We start from the raw sequence: 23,986 nt of genomic DNA, 5'->3' as shown, positions 1-23,986 counted from the left end.
TAGGGTTTATGTTCACAGGCAAAGAAAGAAAAGAGAAAACAAGAAAAAAAAAAAGAAAGAAAAGAAAATATATAATAATAACAAATTCAAAATTGTTAATTAGAAATTCTTTTTAATAATAAATTTTTCATTAAGCAAGGACCTTAAAATATTTTGGAAAACGTTTTCCGATTCTTTCAAAAGGAAAATCGTTTTCCTGAATTTAAACTTTGGAAGGAAAACATTTTCCATTGATTCATTTTCCTAAATGAACCAAATGCTGGAAAATGAGGAAAACATTTTCTCGGAAATTGTTTTTCGCAAAACAAACACTCCCTAATTTCCAACAGCAAACAACGGTAAACTATATATTCTCTCCAACCACCTAGTCCTCGTCGTCTTAATCTTAATTCCAACGTTCTTCTCTCTTTCTCTCTCTCTCTCTCTCTCTCAATTTCTCTGCACCGTGTTGCCCTCTGTTGTTCTTGCGGAGCACCTTTTCCTGTATCTTCGACCTGAAAACCATGAAGCTCATCTATTCCTTCACCCCGGAATCGCCTCTGGTTGGCGACGTCCCAAGAAGCGAGGTCCACACGCCGCCACCGTCAATCGACTCTTCGTCATGCGTTTCTTATCTGCACGACCACAAGAGGAACCACGAAGAAGAGGGTGAAGAAACTTCGTCTGCTGCAGTGGTGGTGCCGGCTCGCGTCTTCTTTCCCTTCACGCTGGATCCGACGAGGGGTTTATTGGACACGAAGGAACTCAGTGCCGCTCCAGCCCGACCGGAGCGAAAGTCCATGGCCTCACTCACTGACGACGGAACTCCGATTGTGGATAAGAAGGCGAAGCGCTGTAGAAGCCAGAAGGGAAAGAGAGGGGCCTCAGAATGTGAAGCAGAGGAAGAGAGATGCGGGGACGTTTCCACGGAGCTGGTGCTGCGCTATGACCCTTACAAGATCAAGAAGACGCTTACGAAGAGCGATCTTGGCCAACTGTCGAGGCTCTTGATCCCTCGGGCGGGCGTGGCGACCTACGTGCTCCCGTGCATGGATGAAGAGAGAGCGACGCGAGTCAAGAGCAGCGAGGGTGCCGAGGTCGTGGTGTGGGACGAAGACACACACTCCGAGCACCAACTGGTGTTTGCTTACTGGGCATCGTCGGGGTCCTACGTCCTGAAAGGGTGCTGGATGAAGGAGTTCGTGCAGCGGAGGGGGTTGGCTGAAGGCGATGAGATCGGGATACATTGGGATCCTATCGCCAGCAAGTTCGATTTCAGCCTTCTTCACAAGGCGAATTAGCATCTCGTGAAACCGACCACTGATCAATTAAGTGACCGGCATATCATTCAATTAGATCTGAACTTGAATTAGTATTTCTTTTGTTGTTAGGTGACCAAGGGAAATTTTTTTTGATCTTTAGAACTAGAATAGTAGTGATGGAATCTTGCTGCTATTCAATTCTTGTTGTGTTTCTTTTAAAGCCCGATTCTAATGTCTTCAATATTCTTGAGTAATTTCTTTTCTATTATGATAATATACTAAATATTCCAAATCAATTATGATATATTATATACACGTATGAAGGTATACTTTAGAGAGAAATATTTTATGTTGGGTTCTTTAAATGATATTTGAATAATCTTGAACATGAAGAAAGTTAACGGTTTCCTGCTTTGTGGTGAGAGCGCACGCGAAAAAGAATAGGGAAACCGAACCGCGTATGTACATTGGTTGCATGGTTTATTTCTTGATGCAATAACCTCATCGTCTCAGTGAGAAATCCATCATAATTAGGCAATTGTTAGAAACGAGTCAACGTATACATTTTGACTGTTTAAGCTATTGAGAAACAAAGTGTGTAGAATTGATCCGCAAACTGACAAATTTAAGATATCGAATTGATCGAAAGATATTCCCCAAATATATTTATTTTGTTATTGTTAAGAGTAGACATGGAGTGATGTATTAAATCTGCCAGATGATTTATTTGGTAAGAACAAATATTTTAATTAACCATTTTAAAACACAAATAATATCCAGCCAATTAGTGATGAAATACACACTCGCTAATTAGCAATGGTTAAGAAATATGCTACGTATACATTGTTATATTTTCTTTGAGAAAACAGACTTGTCTTGCAAGGAGTACGATGCGAGATAAAAACTGACACTTTCCTTTTGTTTCACGGAAAAAAATGAATAATTAAATGTTTACCTAAAAATGATTATCTTATTGCTTTTAACAATTGATCAAATAAAAATTACTTTCACCATCCACGATAATATTTAAAAATAAATTATTATTTTTAATAAAAATATTTTTCATTGATTAATTATTTTAAGGGATATAAGCGATCATTTTTAGGAAAATGATTGTCAAATCATTTATTTTCCACGAAACATATGCAGTTTAAATTTCCTTTTCTCTAGAAAAATCTGAACAAATTGGTTAAGCATAAAGACACATACCTCCGAACTCAGGCATTATTGAATTTGGAGCGATGATGTGGATAATTAACATTAGATCATTGTCCTAACCGAAGCACTTAACGCATTAGTTTTTCTCTAATCCCATTTGAGTTAGAAAGCTAGAAAGATTGTGGTTAACTTAAGAGTCCATTTGTTTTACGGAAAACATTTTTCCTAAAAATAAAAGCCTGTGTTGCTTATAAAAATGTATAAACAAAGAATATTTTCATCGTTCATGAAATTTTTTTAGTATAGGATGTTATCGATAATGAAAAATATTTATGAAAAATATTTTGTTGCCTAATTATTCCAACTAGTATAATCAATAACATTTTGAAAACATTTTTCAAATCATTTATTTTTTAGCAAAACAACAGAGTAGAGCAAAATATACTAAGACCAATCTATTGATAAATGTGTCGCATATATACAAATATTGGGTCTTTTTGTATAAAAAAATAGAGTAAATGTATGACATCGATATAAGTTTAAATTTTCCTTAAGTATACGTAACTTATTTTCTTATTAATTGTTTGTTATATTCTGGATTTGGGTTAAAAGAGTTGCGTTTGGTTTGGTAAATATGCAAAAGTGGGTGCTCGATCCGCTTAGCAGAGATGCATTACTCATTGAACTGTGGTTGCTCACCCCTCTATTTTCCAATCTTTTTTAGGTTCCTTGACTAACGATGAGTAGGAATGAGAGCGATATGGATGTGAGAACTTTTAGGAGTTGAATTTTAGGAGCTCTGAGGCTGCGTTCTTCAGGAGGAAGAACAGATGTGTCATCCCCCATTCTTATAGGTTTTGGGGTGTGACAGGGTGAGTTGCCAACATCGTAAGGTGCAGGGGAGCTGGCCATGGGGGGCGATATAACTGGCCATCCCACCCTCCAAGAGGATTGGCGTGGCTTGAGCTCGGCAAGGCGCGGGTGCCATAGATCAGCCGACAACGCAGAGGTGGGGTTTTCATGCTGTGGAGATCGACTAGCTCTTTGAGAGTCGTTATCTCCCCATAGCAGCCACGGATCGGGTCCCGCTCTCGGGTGTTGGCTTCATAGACCATGCTCTCCACTGCAGCTGCTCGCTGGTCCAGTGGTAGCTTCTGGAAAAGTTTCTCACCCAATGTGTCAATGATCACATGGACATGGTAATGCATGACAATGCAGGGCTTAATTTATTCAAGTTAAGCTTGTGGCTACAAAATTTGATGTTCTGTTAACGCAGAGGCGGGGTTTTCATGCTGTGGAGATCGACCATGACGGTGGCGCAGAGAAGTGTGGGGCGTATATCCCACATAATTATATCGGTCGGTGAGGGCGTCTATTATCATTACACCAGGAGAGTATTTTAATCAGTAAAATGAATAGTGGGGGACGAAAAGAACGTAGAAAAGGGAAGCAGACAGGTGAAAATTGGGCGGGGACGGGGGAGAGTCTTCTCAAGCAAGTCCCTCTAGCGAATAATTTAGTTCTAGTAGTGAATTCCAAGTGGGACATACATCATTGAAAGTATGTCCAAGGGGAAGAAGAAAAAGAAGACAGGAATAGTCGAGCGTGCATGGCTGAGCTAGTGGGAAAGGGAGAAAATTTGTTAAAGAAACTTTTTTCCTATCCACTGACCAGCGGATCAAGACAAAAGTAGAAGTTGCTCTGCATGTGCACCTGGAAGGGCTTCTTTATCTTCATAAGCCCTCAGAGCCAGGTAAAGAAAAGAAAAAGAAAAAAAGAGATAACCAAGAGGTGCAAACGAATCCAGCATGCAAAGCTCATACACTATCGCGGAATGCATAGTCTACAAAGATAAATTGCGCGACCAGAGAGGGAGGCCCCCACGAACACTATAAATACCTCTTTTCCGCCACATCCCTTGTCTCCAAAACACACACACACACACACACACAACCCACCGAGCAAAGCTTCACTCTCTAGCAAGCCAGAGAAGAAAAGAAAGGATGGAGGGCGGTGATCCTCTCAAGAGGAAGCCTTGCGCAAAGTGCCGCACACATAAAAGAAAGTGCCCCGAAGTAGGGGATCGGTTCCCGGTTCGGTCCGGTTCCAAGGTGGAACCGAGAACCGGATCGGGAAACCGGTTCCCAATTTTGGGAACCGTGGACCGGACCATCGGTTCCGGTCCGGTCCGGTTCGGTCCAATAGGATCAACACTTTCTTTTTTCACCAAATAACGACCATTCATTAAAGAACGATCATGCTTCGGACCGATCAATCCAATTCGGTTCCTAGCGATTTAATAAAACTACTCACATGTGTTTTCATGTGCAAAATATTCAAACTTCACTTGCGTGAATATTAATCATAATTCATGTGTTTCACTCTTAATTTTAAGCATAAAAGCCATGAACAATTTGAGTAAAATTTGTGCTTGGCTTAGGTTTTATACATAATCTCTCTTCTATGCTTTGAATGTTTAGTCGATGTCGGATTCTTTGAGGCTTGAAGTGCCTTGTCATTTGCAAGTGAGGGGAGCAAGAGAGAGAGTGAGCATGAGGAACTCCTAGAGCCTTATCCCACATCGAGTAGAAGATAAAACTAACAAATAAATTTTCTAAGAGCTTTGGTGGTCTCTTGGCCACATAAGATATTGTTACCTCAATTGCAATTCCGATTACAACAAGTTTCATATATAATATTCATATATTATATGTGTTTATATATTATATGTATATAAATTATATATAAAAAAATTTAGTCCGGTCCGATCGGTCCGGTTGGTCCATTCCCACCTTAGAACCGGAACCGCCCAAAACCGGCCGGTCCGGTCCGATCCGAGCCCGATTTGGGCGGTTTTCGCTGCACACCCCTACCCCGAAGACTGCCCGAGTGCCGAAGCTTCCTCAGCGTCCATAAAGTTTTCGGCGCAGGCAAAGTGGCGAAAGCCTTAAAGGTTCGCTCCCTTTTTCTCTTTTGAAGCAAATTTTTTCCCGCTATGCTCAAACTTTTTACCAAGTCTTACGGGCCCAATGGTTTGGCTCGGTTCAAAACGGGCTTTTAGGAAAACCAAACCAAATCATTTGGACGTGTATTTGCTCGAGTCTTCTCGAGCAAGTCCACTAGCATATAATTTAGTTCTAGTGGTGAATTCCAAGTCCATGGCAATCATTGACACACTTGCATGAGAAACTTCACAGGGGTTGCCCGAGGATCAGCGAGCGGCCGCCGCGAGTAGTATGGTGTCCGAAGCGGATGCCCGCATAAAGGACCCGGTCAATGGCTGCGTCGGGGAGATAAATGGACTTCGAGCAGAAGTAGAGATGCTTCGGGGCCTGCTCGCCGAATGTGAGGCCGAGGTGGCCCGTCTGAAAGAACTGGTCGAGACAGGCCAGTCTAAAACCGATCCGAGACCCAACGACGACGGGTCGCCCCTCCCACCGGCTTAAGGGTCTCTCGCGAAGCAAATCCAGCCACCCGCATTCCACGGACCTCCATAAAGCGTAAGTTGCTCTGCATATGTACTGGAAGGGCACCTGTAAAATTTCATGTCCAGCCAAATCCTCTATTAGCTAATAGCCGGAGACAAGCCGAGGGCGAAGTCGCTTTATCCCGCACGCCTCTCTCTCTCTCTTTCTCTCTGTCCGACGATGAGAACGGGAGAGACATGTTATTATTAAATAAATATTCTTATTTTTAATTAATTTGATTCAAATTCATAAATAAATAAATAAAAAGAGTTTATAATGAATTTACACTAATAATATTAATAAATCTATTCATAGAAAATTTAAAAGATAATATTTATAATTAATGCATACCCATATTTGGGAACATGTTTTTAACTTTAACAAAAATTATGAATGAAACTAATGACTAAAAAAAATAAAATCAACTTTATTTAAATAAATTTATGATATTCTATAATCATCAAAATTTATTATTATTTAATATTTAATATTTTTATTTTTCAAAATTACTTTTTAACTCATTTATTTATCAAAAATAATTTGCTGCTCAAAATTATTCCCCTGAAAAAATCTCCCAAAATTATTATTATTTTTTTGGGTAAAAACTCTCAAAAATTATTTCCCTCTTTTTCTCTCTAAATTCTCGTCGCCAAAAAATCATTTCCCTCCCCGTTTCTCTCTCCCCCTCCCCCCCCGCCCCAAGATCTTCCCCTGCATTTCTTCCCTTCTCTCTCCCGCCCCCTCCCCTTCCCTGCACGACAGCACCTGCTCCCCACGCCACCCCAAAATCTTCCCTCGATTTCTTCCCTGCTCTCTCTCCCCCGCTTTTCATCAACTATAAGCACTCGTTCTGTGAAAGAAACTCGAACTATTCCTCCTCCTTCTGAACGCGTTGTCGAAAAACTGGGTCAATCCATATCTAAGGACCTGAAAAGAGTGGATGTATCTGCTATTGAAGGAGGCAATACTGCTGAGCAGAGTGATTCTAAGCCCGAATGCAATGGTGATGTAGATGCTGGAGTACTTGCTAAGCCTAAGAAACTGATTAACAATAATGACCCTCCTGTTGAATTGTCACAACTTTCAAGGCAGAGTTCCTGGAAGCAACCCATGGATCCAAGACAGCCGAAAAGTTCTCCACTTCCTAACAAAAAGCCAGGTTTAATCAGTCAGATCTCCTTGGATTCAAAGTCAGTGAATAAGAAGCATCTTGCCCCCAAGAAGCAAACGATAATTAATTCTACCTATCAAGATACATCAGTTGAGCGCCTGATACGTGAGGTGACCAATGAGAAATTTTGGCAACAACCTGGTATAATAACATCAGCCATGTTTCCTGTTCATGTTTTTTAAAAAAAAAATTTGGTAAAGTTGTTCATGTTTTTAAAAATTGGTCTCTGTGCACTGGAAAATTTTGCTGATGCTACGATGCATATGTTTCATTCCTTTGGATAACTTTTTTCCAATAGTATTTTGATGAATTTAATGCTTGAAAGACATCAAAAGGGCATATTGTGCTGTGCAATCAAAACTCTTGACTTTTCATCATTGCCTCTTAGCTTCACTGAGAAGGGCAGGGCTTCCCATGAAAGGCCATGCTTATTACTTAGACATTTGTGTAGCACGTTGTAAGAACCAAGAAGGTTCTTTCTTTTTGTGCAAGGTTGCTGTAAAGTTTACAGTTAAAATCAAGGGGCTGTTTTGGCTGGTTGGGCTGGAAATCAGTTTATAGTCAAGTCTGGTCTTGCCTACTTAACCATCTCTGACCAAAACCAGATCAAACTGAAATCAACCCAATTCGACTGGTATAATGGGGACAATTGGACTGGGATGGCTAAAACCTAAGTTGTTACTTGTAATTTGAAACATGCGGTGAGTATAAGAGTCAGTTGGATGTTAGGGTTTCATCGATTATTGAAGTGATTCGGATCTGGATGTTTCCTATTCAATGGGAGTTTTTGGCCTGTATGTGAGATCTGAGATCCAGATTAGAGTTAATCTTTCCACAGATGAATTCTAACCCTTTCTTTGGCTGGCATGAGACTCCTGCGTGACTATCCATTCATTTACCTGCTTATTGCAGCACTTGAGAACATGTGTTTGAGTTTGGAAGGGGCCCAGAATATCTTGGTCCAAATGCATGTTCTTTTATTTGTATGCAGTCATACCACAAATGGTGATATCGGCTTTTATTAGCCTATACTGTCTTGTTTGTTTCTGCAGGTGATGATACTTGTTTCAATTAGCTTAGTTATGTGTCTGATTCCTTACTGGTTCTCTTAAGTGTAAAAGGTCATGTGGCTTCTTGTGTTCTAGGGGAGACTGATCTACAGTGTGTTCCTGGTCTGTAGAAGAGTACATCAGAGTATTTGAGCCTTTACTTTTTGAGGAATGCCATGCACAGCTTTATAGTACATGGGAGGAGTTAACTGAAACAATTTCGAGAGATACACATGTAATGGTTCGAGTGCAGAATATCGAAAGGAGGGAAAGAGGTAATAATACTTTTGCCAAATTGGAGGTATTTTCCTTTTCAGGAATTTGGAGCTTATGTTGCATAGTTTTGAGGACATTTTACACATCTATCATTTCCATATCACTCTTTTTATGTACAACATCGTTTTGTAGCCAACATTTTGAAAGGGTTCTGTCTGAAGTGGAATCACATTATGTAAGGCATGTTGCGCATTTGCTGCAGCAGTGGTGCTTTTGTTATTTTGGGCCAGACTCTGTAATTGATTGACCTAAATAATAGCTGAAAGTGAGTAGGCCTGTCCATGGCTGATTGGATGTTGTATTTCTTTAACAGGTCAAGCATTTGATTTTTACTTGGCTTACATGCTTCAGTCTTGTGAATTTATTGTTTAAGAAACATTCTGACTTCTGTCTTACCCAGTGGGACGTTTTAATAGTCTGTCTAGAAATTGAGGATTTCTTAAGTCGGTCATTTGGATGTTGTCAGATGTGAAATCATTAATGCATGGCCTTGTGTATTCTTAGAGTAAAAAATTTTTGAGGAATTGTGTGGTAGGCATGAGGCACAAAAAATTCATCTGAGAAAGTTCACATAAACCATGCTGCTCTTGTACTGGATTTAAATGTTGTGGACCTCTGACCCAGCTTTTGTTCCGTTGAAGTTCTTTTGTACCTACTCTTCCATGATGGATTTATGTTCATTAGGTGTGCTTGCAATTGAAGATTAGTGCTTGCATGGTCTTATTCTTTACTAAGCTTTGTTTTAGCAGTTCAGGCATCATAGGTTGTAGAAAGTTAAGTTGGTAAATGTACTAATTATGGCTCTCTCTCTCTCTCTCTCTCTCTCTCTCTCTCTCTCACACACACATGCATGCACGTATGCACGCACTCGCGCACATGCTCACATTTTTATATGTATATTTGTACTGATTAAATTGTTTCTCGGGATGGTACGAAGTGATGGTTCTTCCAATAAATGAGTGCAAATGGATGTTTAAGGAGGGGGGTGTTGGGGTCCTTTCAACCCCTAGGCCTGGATCATTCAGATCCAAAAGAAACAATTTCTCTGTCAATGGCGAGGGGGACGAGCATGAGATAACTGGACGTGTGGCTGGTACGGTTAGGCGATTTATGCCTATTGATACTTGTGACCCTCCTGGAGCAATCCTTCACTTCTATGTCAGCGATTCTTATGATCCCAGCAGGTTAAGTTTACCGTATTCAGCGTTAGATTATTTTCCCTTGAATGGAATTGTTTCTATATATTATCTATGTTGTGTCATACCCATGTACTAACTCTAATCGTGTTCTCCTAATGGACATTTTCAGTGAGGGCAATGAAGAACACATCTTAAGGAAAATCCAGCCTAGAGGCATCTGGTATTTAACTGTCCGGGGCTCTCTTGCTACCACTCAACGGGAGTATATTGCTTTGCATGCATTTCGTCGCCTTAATTTGCAGGTACAACTGGATTTTTTTTTTTTTTTTCAATATAACTGCAATTTTACTTGGGTTAAATCACGTCTAACTGATTCTCTTCTTTTCAGATGCAAACAGCGATACTTCAGCCTAGTCCTGAGCAGTTTCCTAATTATGAGCAGCAGATCCCTGCCATGCTGGAGTGCTTCACTCAGAAGTTTGCAGAACACTTAAACAGGACCTTTAACGGACCCCAACTGTCAGCAATAAAGTGGGCTGCTATGCATACGGCTGCTGGTACAAGTAGTGGGACAACAAAGAGGCAGGAACCATGGGCCTTCACTCTCGTCCAAGGCCCTCCAGGTACAGGCAAGACACATACTGTATGGGGTATGTTGAATGTGATCCATCTGGTTCAGTATCAACATTATTACAACTCATCGCTCAAGAAACTGGCACCTGAAAGCTGCAAGCAACCTAGCGAGGGCAGTTCTGATAATAATGCAACTGGATCAATTGATGAAGTTCTTCAGAGCATGGATCAGAGTCTTTTTCGGACTCTTCCGAAGTTCTGCCCAAAGCCTAGAATGTTAGTGTGTGCTCCTTCCAATGCAGCAACAGATGAGCTCCTGGCTCGTGTTTTTGATCGTGGTTTCATTGATGGGGAAATGAGGATATATAAACCTGATGTAGCCCGAGTTGGAGTCGACTCACAAACACGTGCAGCTCAGGTTGTCTCTGTTGAAAGGAGAACTGAACAACTTCTTGCCATGGGTAAAGAGGAGGTGTATGCCTGGTTGCACAGATTGAGAAGTAGTGAAGCTCAATTCTCTCAGGAGATAACCGAAATTCAAATGAAGCTCAACTGTGCAGCTGCTGCTATTCGTTCTCAAGGATCCGTAGGTGTGGATCCTGATGTTTTGATGGCAAGGGACCAGAATCGTGATGCATTGCTCAAGCAACTTGCTCAAGCAGTTGAGAACAGGGACAAAGTGCTGGTTGAGATGTCTTGCATCCTCATTGTAGAAGTAAAGTTTCGTACCGGTAGTAATTTTAATTTGGAAGAGGCCCACGCCAGTCTTGAGGCAAGTTATGCCAATGAAGCTGAGATTGTCTTCACTACTCTTTCAAGCAGTGGTAGAAAGTTATTCTCTCGCCTTTCTCATGGTTTCGATATGGTGGTCATTGATGAGGCAGCACAGGACAGTGAAGTGGCAGTCCTTCCTCCCCTTTCTCTTGGTGCTGCTAGATGTGTTCTGGTTGGGGATCCACAGCAGCTTCCTGCCACTGTGATCAGCAAAGCAGCTGGGACTCTGCTATACGGCAGGAGCCTTTTGAGAGATTTCAACAGGCTGGATGCCCAACAATGTTGTTGTCTGTTCAGTATAGGATGCATCCACAAATCCGTGATTTCCCTTCCAGGTACTTTTACCAGGGACGCCTGAGCGATAGTGAGAGTGTATTGAAGTTACCTGATGAGGTATATTACAGGGATCCATTGCTAAGACCTTACTTATTTTATGATATTACACATGGTCGGGAATCCCACCGAGGTGGTTCTGTCTCCTACCAAAATATACACGAAGCACAGTTTTGTCTCCGTATATATGAGCATTTACAGAAAACTCTGAAATCTATGGGTGTGGGGAAGATTACCGTGGCAATAATTACACCTTACAAGTTGCAGTTAAAATGCCTTCAATGTGAATTTGAGGAGGTTCTGAATTCAGAAGTAGGGAAGGATATTTATATCAATACTGTTGATGCTTTCCAAGGACAAGAACGTGATGTCATTATAATGTCGTGTGTTCGTGCTTCTAGTCATGGAGTTGGCTTTGTTGCAGATATTCGTCGAATGAATGTTGCTCTAACTCGTGCTAGGGGAGCTCTATGGGTATGGGTTCATCTACTCTGTTCTTTTACATTTCTGTTTTTTGCTCTCTCCGTCCTGTCCGCTTGTCAACTCACAGGGACAGATTCTGATTGTTTTTGTGTCTGTTTATCTTAATAGGTAATGGGAAATGCTAATGCTTTAATTCAGTCTGAAGACTGGGCTGCATTGATTGATGATGCCAAAGCCAGAAATTGTTACATGGACATGGATTCTGTCCCCAAAGAGTTCTACATATCCAAAGGACCAACTCTAGCTCCCCTTCCAGGTAAGGCTCCTTTGAATTCAAGGGGTTTGAGGTCAAGTGGGTCGAGGCATAGATTGACAGACACAAACACAGAGCCCAGGTCAGTGGTGGCACCAGAAGATGATGAGAAGTTGCCAGCATCCCTAATCTCTAGGAAAGGAAATTTCTGGCCTCTTAAGCCACCCGTGGAGAATTCGCCGGAAGGTGTTGATAGGTGGGTGACAGATCAAGAGAATCTTGGCAATACGGTGCACAGAAGAAGCAGCAGGGTTCCTCTGGACCAATGTGGAAGAGAGATCACTAATTGCTTGTCCTCTTTGTATTTTGATCTTTGCCAAACTCAAGCTCCACCTTGTGTTCTGTTTATTAAAAATGCGGAACACAGTGCTTGCCTGAGGGGGCGAAAAGCTCCGATGGCTGGAGATGTTGCTCAAACGAGTGAAAAAAGGACAGAATCAGGTCTCCGCTGAACTACTTTTCTACGGATGTGGCTGTGCTCTTCCACCCCACACTCGCACACGCACACACTCACCCCACCGAGCAAAGCTTATCACTTCCTAGCAAGCCAGAGAAGAAAAGAAAGGATGGAGGGCGGTGATCCTCTCAAGAGGAAGCCTTGCGCAAAGTGCCGTACACAAAAAAGAAAGTGCCCCGAAGACTGCCTGTTGGCCCCATACTTCCCTGCCGCCAAGCGCCGAAGCTTCCTCAGCGTCCATAAAGTTTTCGGCTCAGGCAAAGTGGCGAAAGCCTTAAAGGTTCGCTTTTTTTCTTTTGAAGCAAATTTCTTCCCACTACGCTCAAACTTTTTATCAAGTCTTAGGGGCGCCAATGGTTTGACTCGGTTCAAAACGGGCTTTCAGGAAAACCGAACCGAATCATTTGGATGTGTATTTGCTCGAGTCTTCTCGAGCAAGTCCACTAGCATATAATTTAGTTCTAGTAGTGAATTCCAAGTCCATGGCAATCATTGACATGCTTGCATGAGAAACTTCACAGGGGTTGCCCGAGGATCAGCGAGCGGCCGCCGCGAGTAGTATGGTGTCCGAAGCGGATGCCCGCATAAAGGACCCGGTCAATGGCTGCATCGGGGAGATAAATGGACTTCGAGCAGAAGTAGAGATGCTTCGGGGCCTGCTCGCCGAATGCGAGCCCGAGGTGGCCCGTCTTAAAGCACTGGTCGAGACAGGCCAGGCTAAAACCGATCCGAGACCCAACGAGGCCGGGTCGCCCCTCCCACCGGCTTAAGGGTCTCTCGCGAAGCAAATCCATTCTTCATACTCCGAGGGACGTTATGTTTTATGACTATGTACTTTTTTCTTTAATCTTTATTTTATGACTATGTACTTAATAATTAGAAAAATAATGGAACTTAAATTATCCGGGTTGAAAAGAGAAGATGAGGCTCATGTTTCAAGTGTCTAAATTGGAGGCCGCGGCCCTACTCACTCCCTTTATCTGAATAGGCGTGGAACAAAAGTAATTATCCTGTTTCAAAAAATTTAAGACTAAATTGATACAAATACAAAAGATTTAGGATTATTTTAGTACTTTTTCCACTATATTTCTAGTCGCCATATAATTTTCACGGGACGTCAATGAATTGCTCCGCTAGCTTATAATTTAATTTTAGCGGTAAATTTCAAGAGGGAAAATACTTTATTCCCCACCTATTAGAGTAAGTGGTGGGCGGGGCCCTCCACCCACCCGCATTCCACGGACCTCTATAAAGCGTAAGTTGCTCTGCATATGTACCGGGAAGGCACCTGCAAATTTTCATGTCCAGCCAAAGTCTCGCCCAGCAAAGCCGGTCTGCATATGTACCAGGAAGGCATCTCTAAATTTTCATGTCCAGCCAAAGTCTCTCGCCCAGCAAAGCCGGGTGAGTTGCAGACATCGTAAGGTGCAGGGGAGCTGGCCTCGGGGGGCGATATAACTGGCCATCCCAACCTCCAAGAGGATCGGCTTGGCTTGAGCTCGACAAGGCGCGGGTGCCATAGATCTGCCGACAACGCAGAGGCGGGGTTTTCATGCTGTGGAGATCGAGTAGCTCTTTGAGAGTCGTTGTCTCCCCATAGCAGCCACGGATCGGGTCCCGCTCGCGGGTGTTTGCTTCATAGACCATGCTCTCTCCACTGCAGCTGCTCGCTGGTCCAGTGGTAGCTTCTGGGAAAGTTTTTCACCCAATTTATTCAAGTTAAGCTTGTGGCTACATAATTTGATGTTCTGTTGGACGTGTTGCTCTTGCCTGTGTGTATATGTAATATATATAATCCTTTTTCTATTAATTATTCTCTAAATTAATATTGTTATTCAGAAATAATCATAACTGCCCTCCTAATCATTGTTTTCTTGTTTCTCGATGGACTCGTTGCTCTATTTTCATTTACTTTCATAATATTAGACACAAAAATAAAGTAAAGATCATACTTATTTCACTCTTCCTTTGACTTAAATACTCCCTTTTTTTTTGTGTTTTGATCATATTATTTACGCCAAAGGCGTAAAAAAAAAAAAAAAAACGCATTGCTCTTGCTTTTGTGTGTGTATATATAATATATATTTATAATCCTTTTTCTATTAATTTATTCTCTAAACTAATATTCTTAATCAGATATAATCATCGGTGCTCTCTTAATCATTATTTTCTAGTTTCTCCGCTGGACATAAAGTTCAAGATGGTGAATGCATACGTGAAACCGAATAGAAAACTGAATTGTACATGCGTATGTGTAGTAAAATTTTATTTATTTCCTAATACAATAACTCTATAGATTTCTCAAAGAACAAAAGTAAAAAGATAATCTCTTTGGGTTCACAAGACTCTCGAGTTTTAATTTCTTGAAACTTGCTAATTCCACAATAAAATTGGCTATGCACATTAGCCAATATGTATAAGGAGAAATAGGGATGTTGCGTAGTTGGTATTAAACGTGCTCGTTATAATATATGACTTTTCCAAGGATATATAGATTATGTAACAAATATATAATTTTTTTCCTGTTATGTATTAATTTGAAAGCTAACAACTTAAGATGTTTATTCATTGAAAAATATCTCCCAATATATTTTTGTTATTGTTAAGAGTAGACATTATGTTTAAGAAAACCTAAACAAACTCAGGTTAAGCATGAAGACAACTCCAAAATTATTGAATCTTGAAAGATGATGCGGATAATTAACAGTAGATGATTGTCATAATTGAAGCACTCGACCCATTAGTTTTTCCCAATACCATTCAAGTTAGGAAGCGAGAAAGATGGGATTAACTTAAGAATAGTGCTAAATATACTAAGACCGATCTACTCATGATGTGTCGTACCCTAAGTGGGCATTTATTCAACACCCAATTGATATTTGCTACGTCATAACAGAGTATCAATTTTATCTTAAGATCTATATCTTAGTGTTTCTCTCTAGAAAAAATATTTTTCAAATCTTTGTCTCTTGAGAAACAAAATGAAGCCCAAGTTCGCAATGCTTACTCTTAGGGTGTGTTTGGTAACATTTCGTTCAAAAATTATTTCAGGGAAAAAAAAAAAAAAAAACTATTTTTGTGCCGGGAACAATTTTTTAATAGAAAAACACGTTTGGTAACTATACAAAATTTCTATTTTTGTAATAGAAAAAGAACATAAACACGTTTGGTAAACTTGTATAATTTTTTTGTTTCTTTTAAATTTTTAATATTTTTATTTTATTTTATTTTTCCTTTTTTTTTTTTCTTTTCCTTCCTTTTGGCCGGTCGCCAGCTTCGGCAATGGTCGGCGACCAACCAACGAGGGTTGGCAGCCTCACCTTGGCTGGGGGAGCTCGGCCTCGCCGGATCTAGGCGAGCTCGAGCTCGCCCGCCTAAGGCGAGGCCAAGCCTCCCAAGGGCCGGTGACGCTTGGCCTCGCCGGGCCAACAACACTCCGGTGAGGTCGCCACCATCAATGGCCAAAGAAAAAAAGAAGAAGAAAAGAAAGAGAAGAAAAAATAGAAGAGAGAAAAATTGTTTCTTGGAATTGTTTCCGGAAACAAGAAACAAGTTTTTCTTGTATTTTGTTTATGTTCCAAATTTGTTCCTGGGAACAAAAAGTAGATTTGGAACAAAAGTGTAAGCAAGCACGTTTTTGTTCTTTTTTTTTTTTCCCCAAAATAAAAGAATAGAAATTGTGTTTCGAGAAACAAAAAAAAAAAAAAAAACACAAACAAACACCCCTTAGTGGTTTCAATTTCTTGACACTTGCTATTTCCAGTATAAAAATGGTTGCACACACGGCCAAAATGGATAAACAGTAAAAGCCATGTCATGGATTCGGGGTTAGATGTGCCCATTGTAATCAATGGTTTTCTTTAAGGGAATTATACACAATTTGAAACAAATATATGATTTTTCCACGAAATGATCTGCAAACAGACAATTTAAGATGGAGAATTGATTTTAAAATATATCCCCAAATTTCTTATTTTGTTATTGTTAAGAGTAGACATGAAATGATGCATTAAAACTGCCAGAGGATTTTTTTTTTTTTTTTTTTTTGGTATTCAGAATAAATACTTGTTTTTGGGCATGCTCGTGTGTTGAGCACATGATGCTAACTCCTATGGTGCATGTAGGAACAAATATTTTAATTAACCATTTTAAAACATAAATATTATCCAGCCAATTAGTAGTGCAATACACACTTGCTGATTAGGCAATGGTTAAGAAATATGCTACGTATACATTTTTGGACCGGTTAAGCTTTTGAGTGAAAAAAAAAAAAATTTCTTGCACGGAGCACGAGGCAAGATGAATGTTGACACTCTAGATATTCCCTTTTTTTCTAGAAAAATCTAAATAAACTTGGGTTAAGTATAAAGACACGTACCTCCGGACTCCGGAATTATTGAATCTTGAGTGACGATGTGAATAATTAACATCAGATAATTGTCCTAATTGAAGCACTCAACGCATTAGTTTTTCCTAATACCATTTTGAGTTAGGAAGCTAGAAAGATTGGGATCAACTTAAGAGTCCGTTTGTTTCCCGGAAAATTCACATGTTGGAAAACATTTTCTTAAAAATGATAACTTGCATTGATTACAAAAATGTATAAACAAAAATATTTTTACTGTTTATGAAAAATTTTAAACATGGATTGTTGTTGATAATGACAACTTTTTTGTTACCTAATTATTCCAATCGATATTATCAATTATTTTTAGGAAAATGTTTTTCAAATCATTCATTTTCTAGCTACATAAACCAACCCCTAGAGTAGTGCTAAATATACTAAGAGCAATCTACCAATGATGTGCCGTACTCTAAGTAGGCATTTATTTGATACCCAATTAATATTTACTGCTTCATATTAGTATTGTATCAATTTTATCTTAACATCTAGAATTTCTCTTTGATTTGCACCACTAAATGTATTTGAATATTTTAATGTTGCTAGCATTAGTCTCTTTTAGGGAATCCTACAATTGTAGTACTTAGTAACTCCAACCCAATCCCACTTGATATTTGAACCTGGTTGAGGTTTGAACGAAAATCAAGTTTCGGATACTTCTTGTATATATTCTACATCTTATTTTCGGGATTAAAATCCTTAATTCACTTATTCGAGTAAGGGTTCTATAATTCAAAAGGAATTATTAATTTTAGTTGACAAAACTACCCTGCAAACTCATACCTTAAAGAAAAAAACACCAAAAGCCCTAAACTATGCCAACTATGACATATTTATCCCAAATTCTTTTTTACAACACAAAAAATCATATACTTATACCCATGCAACATATTTACCCCAAACTTAGTTTGGGGTAAATGTATTGCACAAGTGCAAATTTGAGGTTTTTTATGTCACAAAAAAAAATTAGAATAAATATATCACACTACAAAAAAATTTAGGGTAAATATGTCACACGAGTATATGTGTTGGGGCTTTTTGTATTACCAAAAAAAATGTTTTGGGCAAATGTATCATAGTGAGTATAATTTAAGGTTTTTAGTGGTTTTTTCCTGTCTAAAATAAGGTATTTACTCATTTTATTGTGCCTAATAAAATAGCTGTTGTTTCTTTGTGCAAGATATTTTTAATTAAGACAAAACCCAAAAACCAGTGTGTGCGTGACCGGTACGAATTGCTCAAAGTGATCAAATTATAATTAGAAAGAATCAAGTTGAACTACAAAGTATTTCCTAAATCTAGTTGGATTTAAAGCGCGTGGTAACAAGTGCATGTGCGTATGTAATGTAAGACTATATATTTCCTAAAATGTGATAATTTGACTGGAGTAAGTAAAACAATCACAAATCCATGCGGTTCTCTATTATTGAAAAAAGAAAAAACCATTAGTGGGAAAATTTAAGTGGAGATTATTGAATTTGTCCTTCAATCCCTTACGGAAAAGGAAAAGAAAAGGCGATCTTCGTTAGGAAATCAATCTGGAATCTTGGATTTATTCCCTTTTTTTAATAATCCCCGACGTACACTAATCCGAACAGGACTCCCAATCCCGTTTCCAACGGCAAACAACGGTAAACTATAAATTCTCTCCAACCTCCTAGTCCTCGTTGTCCCCTCTCTCTCTCTCTCTAAATTTCTCTGCACCGTGTTGCCCTCTGTTGTTCTTGCGGAGCACTTTTTCCTGTTTCTTCGACCCGAAAACCATGAAGCTTGTCGATCCCTTCACCCTGGAATAGGCTCCGACTGGCGACGTCCCGAGAGGCGAGTCACACACGCTGCTGCCGTCGATCGGCTCTTCGTCATGCGTTTCTTATCTGCACGACCACGAGAGGAATCACGAAGAAGAGGGTGGAGAAACTATTAGATGTATGCCCTAAAGCTGCTATGTAATAGTTACATATTAAGGATTTCAGTTGTATTTTCATTATTATTATTTAATTAATGGCAATGACGTACTCATTCATTTGTCCAATTATTTTATATTGATGAATGATTCCATAAGATCAGTTGCAACTAGATCTATTCTTGAGACGTCAAGAATATATGTGGCGGATTCATAGTTAGACTGAATCTTTAAATTGTTCCCGGTCGATGGATTATTGAGTGGATATTAATAATCATGTTAAGACCGGTGTGTTCTTAACTTCGTCATTAAGTATTGGATACTTAAGGGAATGATGAGTCACATGTCATTGGGTATTATGATACCTGAGTTAGAACACAGGTGTTTATATTAGACAAATTCACTGAACATGACGCATATGGAACAATTAGCGACATGGAAGCTTTTAGCGTGGTCAATGTCTAATTGTTCATGCTTTGGTCTTGTGTAAATAATCCTTAGACCTGAGGCACGGTGTTAACTTGTGTATCGAACAACTATGGTTCACGGGTGCACATAATGTCGGGTTGTCGATCCGTATTTATACCTGATGGTCATAGTTTGTTCATATACGAAGTTACATGTGTGCGCAATATAGAATCTGTCTCCTTGTTATATGCAAGGTATGATAATGATGTCCTATGCGATCTAATTATGACACTGCATTGAAATCCTCGGCCGGGGTTGTAATCGAGAATAAATTGTTTATGTCTCGAATAAAATGCATGTTAATTAGATTTGTGCATATGATCGAATTAATCACTTGACTAATATTCCATGGTCTTTATTTGATCGGGACATAGTAAGATAGAGGGATTGAATTACACTGTAACCAAAGCTGACAGATTCATTATGTTCTTAAAATATTCACACTATCTGGGTAGCCATGACATATTGCTAGATGTCAATCATGGCTTGTAAGACCCAAAGATTAATCGGGACAATTAATTCTTGTGGGAGTACTAATGTGTTAGTACAAGTCTTCCTACCAGCTTAGTGATGAACCTAGGGATGTCACACACCATAAACAATTAGGATAACGTAGAACAAGAGAGAAATATAATTGCAAATGTGTTTGCAATTACTGCAATCGAATTATGTCGATTTGAAATTAAATTAAATGTTGTATTATAGTCACGAGCCTATTTGCATATGATGCACACGCATGCCCGAAGTGGATATATGTTAACGTATTCTCAAATGTACATATAAAGAATATGTTCTTTTTATTTTTAAAAGGGATTGATTAATTAATTATTTATTAGTTTAATTAATTAATTAATGCCTTTTAATAACTAATAAAAAAAATTAAAGTGTGCATGTGCACGAAATCGTGCACATGCACGATTTGCATAAAATCGTGCGAGATGGTCATCGGTTGCTGACCATCATGCACGTAGCATGGGTGGTCAGCAATGCTGACCACCATGCACAAAATTGTGCACGAACGGTCAGCGGTTGCTGACCGTTTATGCACAATCGTGCATAATCGTGAGGATCAGCAACGGTTGCTAATCCCACGATCAGCAACCGTTGCTGAACCGTGAAGTGCTCGTCCAAGAAATGTCTTAAAAGGGTTAAAAAATTGGTGCGAAAAGAGAAGTGCTCATTGTTGAAAAACAGAGAAAAGTATCATTGTGTTTTGGTTTTGTTCGAGAGAAACACAAGCGAGGAATCAGTGATGCTTTGCTGAAAATAGAGAGCAAAGTGTATGCGTGTTCTTGTGTCTTTGAGACGCAAGAAAGAAGAGCGTTATCTCGTTCGGGCCGTGACTATTATATATCAAGAATACAACGGATTGTTTCCACGTGATTGCTAGCACGATCGAAGTGGCGAATATCTGAAAAATTCTCTCTTCCGTTCGACGTTCGTTGTTGGTGTGTCTGAACTAGAGGTCCGACGCTTGTGGGACTTGAACTGTAGAACATCTGAACCGACTCGTTTCAAAGTGCGATTCGAGAGGTATTTCGTTTAACTCCCTTTTATGTTTATATTTTTGATTAAAATGCACGAACAACGCCTTAGGAGAATCATGTGTAAAATATATTTTTGTTTCCGCTGCGTTCATTTCGTTAATTTTTCTTATACATGATTCATAAAACCCCAACAGAAACTTCGTCTGCTGCAGTGGTGGTGCCAGCTCGCGTCTTCTTTCCCCTCACGCCGGATCCGACGAGGGGTTTCTTGGACACGAAGGAACTCAGTGCCGCTCCAGCCCGACCGGAGCAAAAGTCCACGGCCTCACTCACTGACGACGGAACTCTGATTGTGGATAAGAAGGCGAAGCGCTGTAGAAGCCAGAAGGGAAGGAGAGGGGCCTCAGAATGCGAAGCAGAGGAAGAGAGATGTGGGGACGTTTCCACGGAGCTGGTGCTGCGCTATGACCCTTATAAGATCAAGAAGACGCTTAAGAAGAGCGATCTTGGCCACCTGTCGAGGCTCTTGATCCCGCGGGCGGGCGTGGCGGCCTACGTGCTCCCGTGCATGGATGAGGAGAGAGGCGAGTCGAGTCAAGAGCAGCGAGGGTGCCGAGGTCGTGGGGTGGGACGAGGACACACACTCCGAGCACCAACTGGTGTTTGCTTACTGGGCATCGTCAGGGTCCTACGTCCTGAAGGGGTGCTGGATGAAGGAGTTCGTGCAGCGGAGGGGGTTGGCTGAAGGCGATGAGATCGGGATATGTTGGGATCCTATTGCTAGCAAGTTCGATTTCAGCCTTCTTCACAAGGCGAATTAGCGTCTCGTGAAACCGACTACTGATCAATTAAGTGACCACCATATCATTCAATTAAATCTGAACTTGAATTAGTATTTCTTTTGTTGTTAGGTGACCAAGGGAATTTTTTTTTTATCTTTAGAACTAGAATAGTAGTGATAGAATCTTGCTGCTATTCAATTCTTGTTGTGTTTCTTTTAAAGCCCGATTCTAATGTCTTCAATAGTCTTGAGTAGTTTCTTTTCTATTATGACAATAAACTAAACATTCCAAATCAATTATGATATATCATATACACGTATGAAGGTATACTTTAGAGAGAAATATTTTATGTTGGGTTCTTTAAATGATATTTGAATAATCTTGAACATGAAGAAAGTTCAAGGTTTCCTGCTTTATGGTGAGAGCGCACGCGAAAAAGAATAGGGAAACTGAACCGCGTAGGAACATTGGTTGCATGGTTTATTTCTTGATGCAATCACATCATCGTCTCAGTGAGAAATCCATCATAATTAGGCAATTGTTAGGAACGAGTCAACGTATACATTTTGCCTGTTTAAGCTATTGAGAAACAAAGTGTGTAGAATTGTTCCGCAAACTGACAAATTTAAGATGTCGAATTGATCGAAAGATATTCCCCAAATATATTTATTTTGTTATTGTTAAGAGTAGACGTGGAGTGAAGTGTTAAATTTGCTAGATGATTTATTCGGTAAGAACAAATATTTTAATTAACCATTTTAAAACACAAATCCAGCCAATTAGAGATGAAATGCACACTCGCTAATTGGCAATCGTTAAGAAATATGCTACGTATACATTGTTATATTTTCTTTGAGAAAACAGACTTGTCTTGCAAGGAGTACGATGCGAGGTAAAAACTGACACTTTCCTTTTGTTTCACGGAAAAAATGAACAGTTAAATATTTACCTAAAAATGATTATCTTATTGCTTTTAACTATTGATCGAACAAAAATTACTTTCACTATCCAGGAAAATATTTAAAAATAAATTATTATTGTTAATAAAAATATTTTTCATTGATTAATTATTTTAAGGGATATAAGCGATCATTTTTAGGAAAATGATTGCCAAATCATTTATTTTCCACAAAACATATGCAGTTTAAATTTCCTTTTTCTCTAGAAAAATTTGAACAAATTGGTTAAGCATATAAAGACACGTACCTCCAAACTCAGGAATTATTGAATTTGGAGCGATGATGTGGATAATTAACAATTAGATCATTGTCCTAACCGAAGCACTTAACGCATTAGTTTTTCTCTAATCCCATTTGAGTTAGAAAGCTAGAAAGATTGGGATTAACTTAAGAGTCCGTTTGTTTTGCAAAAAACATTTTCCCTAAAAATAATAGCTTGCATTGCTTATAAAAATGTATAAACAAAAAATATTTTCATTGTTCATGAAAATTTTTTAGTATAGGATGTTATCGATAATGAAAAATATTTTGTTGCCTAATTATTATTATTATTATTTTTTGTAACCGAGGACTCCACCATGGACCCTCCCTGTGCCCGAATAGCTCCTGAGGGCCAGGCCCCTATACCTCAGAGGAGACTAGCCCAGTAACCCACTGCCAAAGCTCCCCACTTAAATCGTTAGCAACTACAAATTTCGAACTCTCGACCTCTGCGATGAGGGAGGAACTCTCACAGCTACCCACAAATGGGTCTAATTATTCCAACTAGTATAATCAATAATTTTTTGAAAATATTTTTCAAATCGTTTATTTTCGAGCAAAACAACAGAGTAGAGTGAAATATAGTAAGACCAATCTATTGATGATGTGTCGTATTCCAAATGGGCATTTATTCGATACCCAATTAATATTTGCTACTTCATAATAGTAGTGTATCAATAAAGGTATTCGAATCTTTTAATATGGCAAGCATTAGTCTCTTTTAGGGAATCGTACAGTTTTTGGACTTAGTAATTCCAATCCCACTTGGCATTTGAAATTGGTTGGGGTTTGAATGAAAATCAAGTTTCGGGTGCCTCTTGTATATATCGTACATCTTATTTTCATCTCTCCCAAATTTTAACATCAAAACATGGGAATCAAAATCCTCAATTCACTTATCCAAGTAAGGGTTTGAATAAGATGTATTTGTAATATAAAAGGAATTATAGATTTTAGGTGACAAAACTACCCTACAAATTCAAATCTCTCTAGATTAGCACACAAGAAACCATACTAAAATGACAAAAACCACTAAGAACCCTAAATTATGACAAATGTGACACATTTACCCAAAAAGAAATTATGACATAAAAATTTTAAACTTGTACCAATACAACATATTTACCCCCAAACTAAAGTGGGATAAATGTGTCGCATCGATACAAATATTGAGTCTTTTGTATAAAAAAAAGTTTAGAGTAAATGTATCACATCGATATAAGTTTAAATTTTTTTGTGTTACAAAAATATTTTGAGTAAATGTATCATACGGGTATAAGTTTAGAGTTTTTTGTATCAAAAAAGAATTTGAAATAAATATGTCACTATGGGCATAGACCTTGTTTGTGT

At 39.2% G+C, this 23,986-nt stretch overlaps 4 protein-coding genes across 4 annotated transcripts; 3 read left to right on the top strand and 1 right to left on the bottom strand.

Annotated features, from left to right (window-relative positions):
- The first annotated feature begins 503 nt into the window (after nucleotides 1-503).
- On the top strand, nucleotides 504-1,280 carry LOC108953851 (B3 domain-containing protein At2g33720-like). Its single transcript, XM_018873274.2, has one exon. It carries the CDS (start codon nucleotides 504-506, stop codon nucleotides 1,278-1,280), a length of 777 nt encoding a protein of 258 aa, XP_018728819.2.
- A 1,967-nt stretch (nucleotides 1,281-3,247) lies between these two features.
- Nucleotides 3,248-3,607, bottom strand: LOC120293770 (LOB domain-containing protein 15-like). Its single transcript, XM_039313511.1, has one exon. The coding sequence runs from the start codon at nucleotides 3,605-3,607 to the stop codon at nucleotides 3,248-3,250; it is 360 nt and encodes a 119-aa protein (XP_039169445.1).
- A 99-nt stretch (nucleotides 3,608-3,706) lies between these two features.
- Nucleotides 3,707-12,338, top strand: LOC104446508 (probable helicase senataxin). The gene is given in 11 exon segments (XM_039313510.1): nucleotides 3,707-3,793; nucleotides 5,597-5,786; nucleotides 6,726-7,178; nucleotides 8,183-8,209; nucleotides 8,212-8,359; nucleotides 9,286-9,546; nucleotides 9,671-9,803; nucleotides 9,890-11,090; nucleotides 11,093-11,655; nucleotides 11,773-12,112; nucleotides 12,115-12,338. Coding segments are annotated over 11 exon segments (3,492 nt in total). The 3' UTR covers nucleotides 12,204-12,338.
- Nucleotides 12,339-12,483: 145 nt separating this feature from the next.
- LOC120293769 (LOB domain-containing protein 4-like) lies at nucleotides 12,484-13,144 on the top strand. The gene is made up of 2 exons (XM_039313509.1): nucleotides 12,484-12,654; nucleotides 12,896-13,144. Exons 1-2 carry the CDS (start codon nucleotides 12,484-12,486, stop codon nucleotides 13,142-13,144), a joined length of 420 nt encoding a protein of 139 aa, XP_039169443.1.
- Nucleotides 13,145-23,986: the final 10,842 nt, after the last annotated feature.

Source organism: Eucalyptus grandis, chromosome 5, assembly GCF_016545825.1.
Source record: "Eucalyptus grandis isolate ANBG69807.140 chromosome 5, ASM1654582v1, whole genome shotgun sequence".
NCBI lineage: Eukaryota > Viridiplantae > Streptophyta > Magnoliopsida > Myrtales > Myrtaceae > Eucalyptus > Eucalyptus grandis.
The sequence above is the reverse complement of the archived record's forward strand: the minus strand, read 5'-3'. Positions and strand labels throughout refer to the sequence as shown.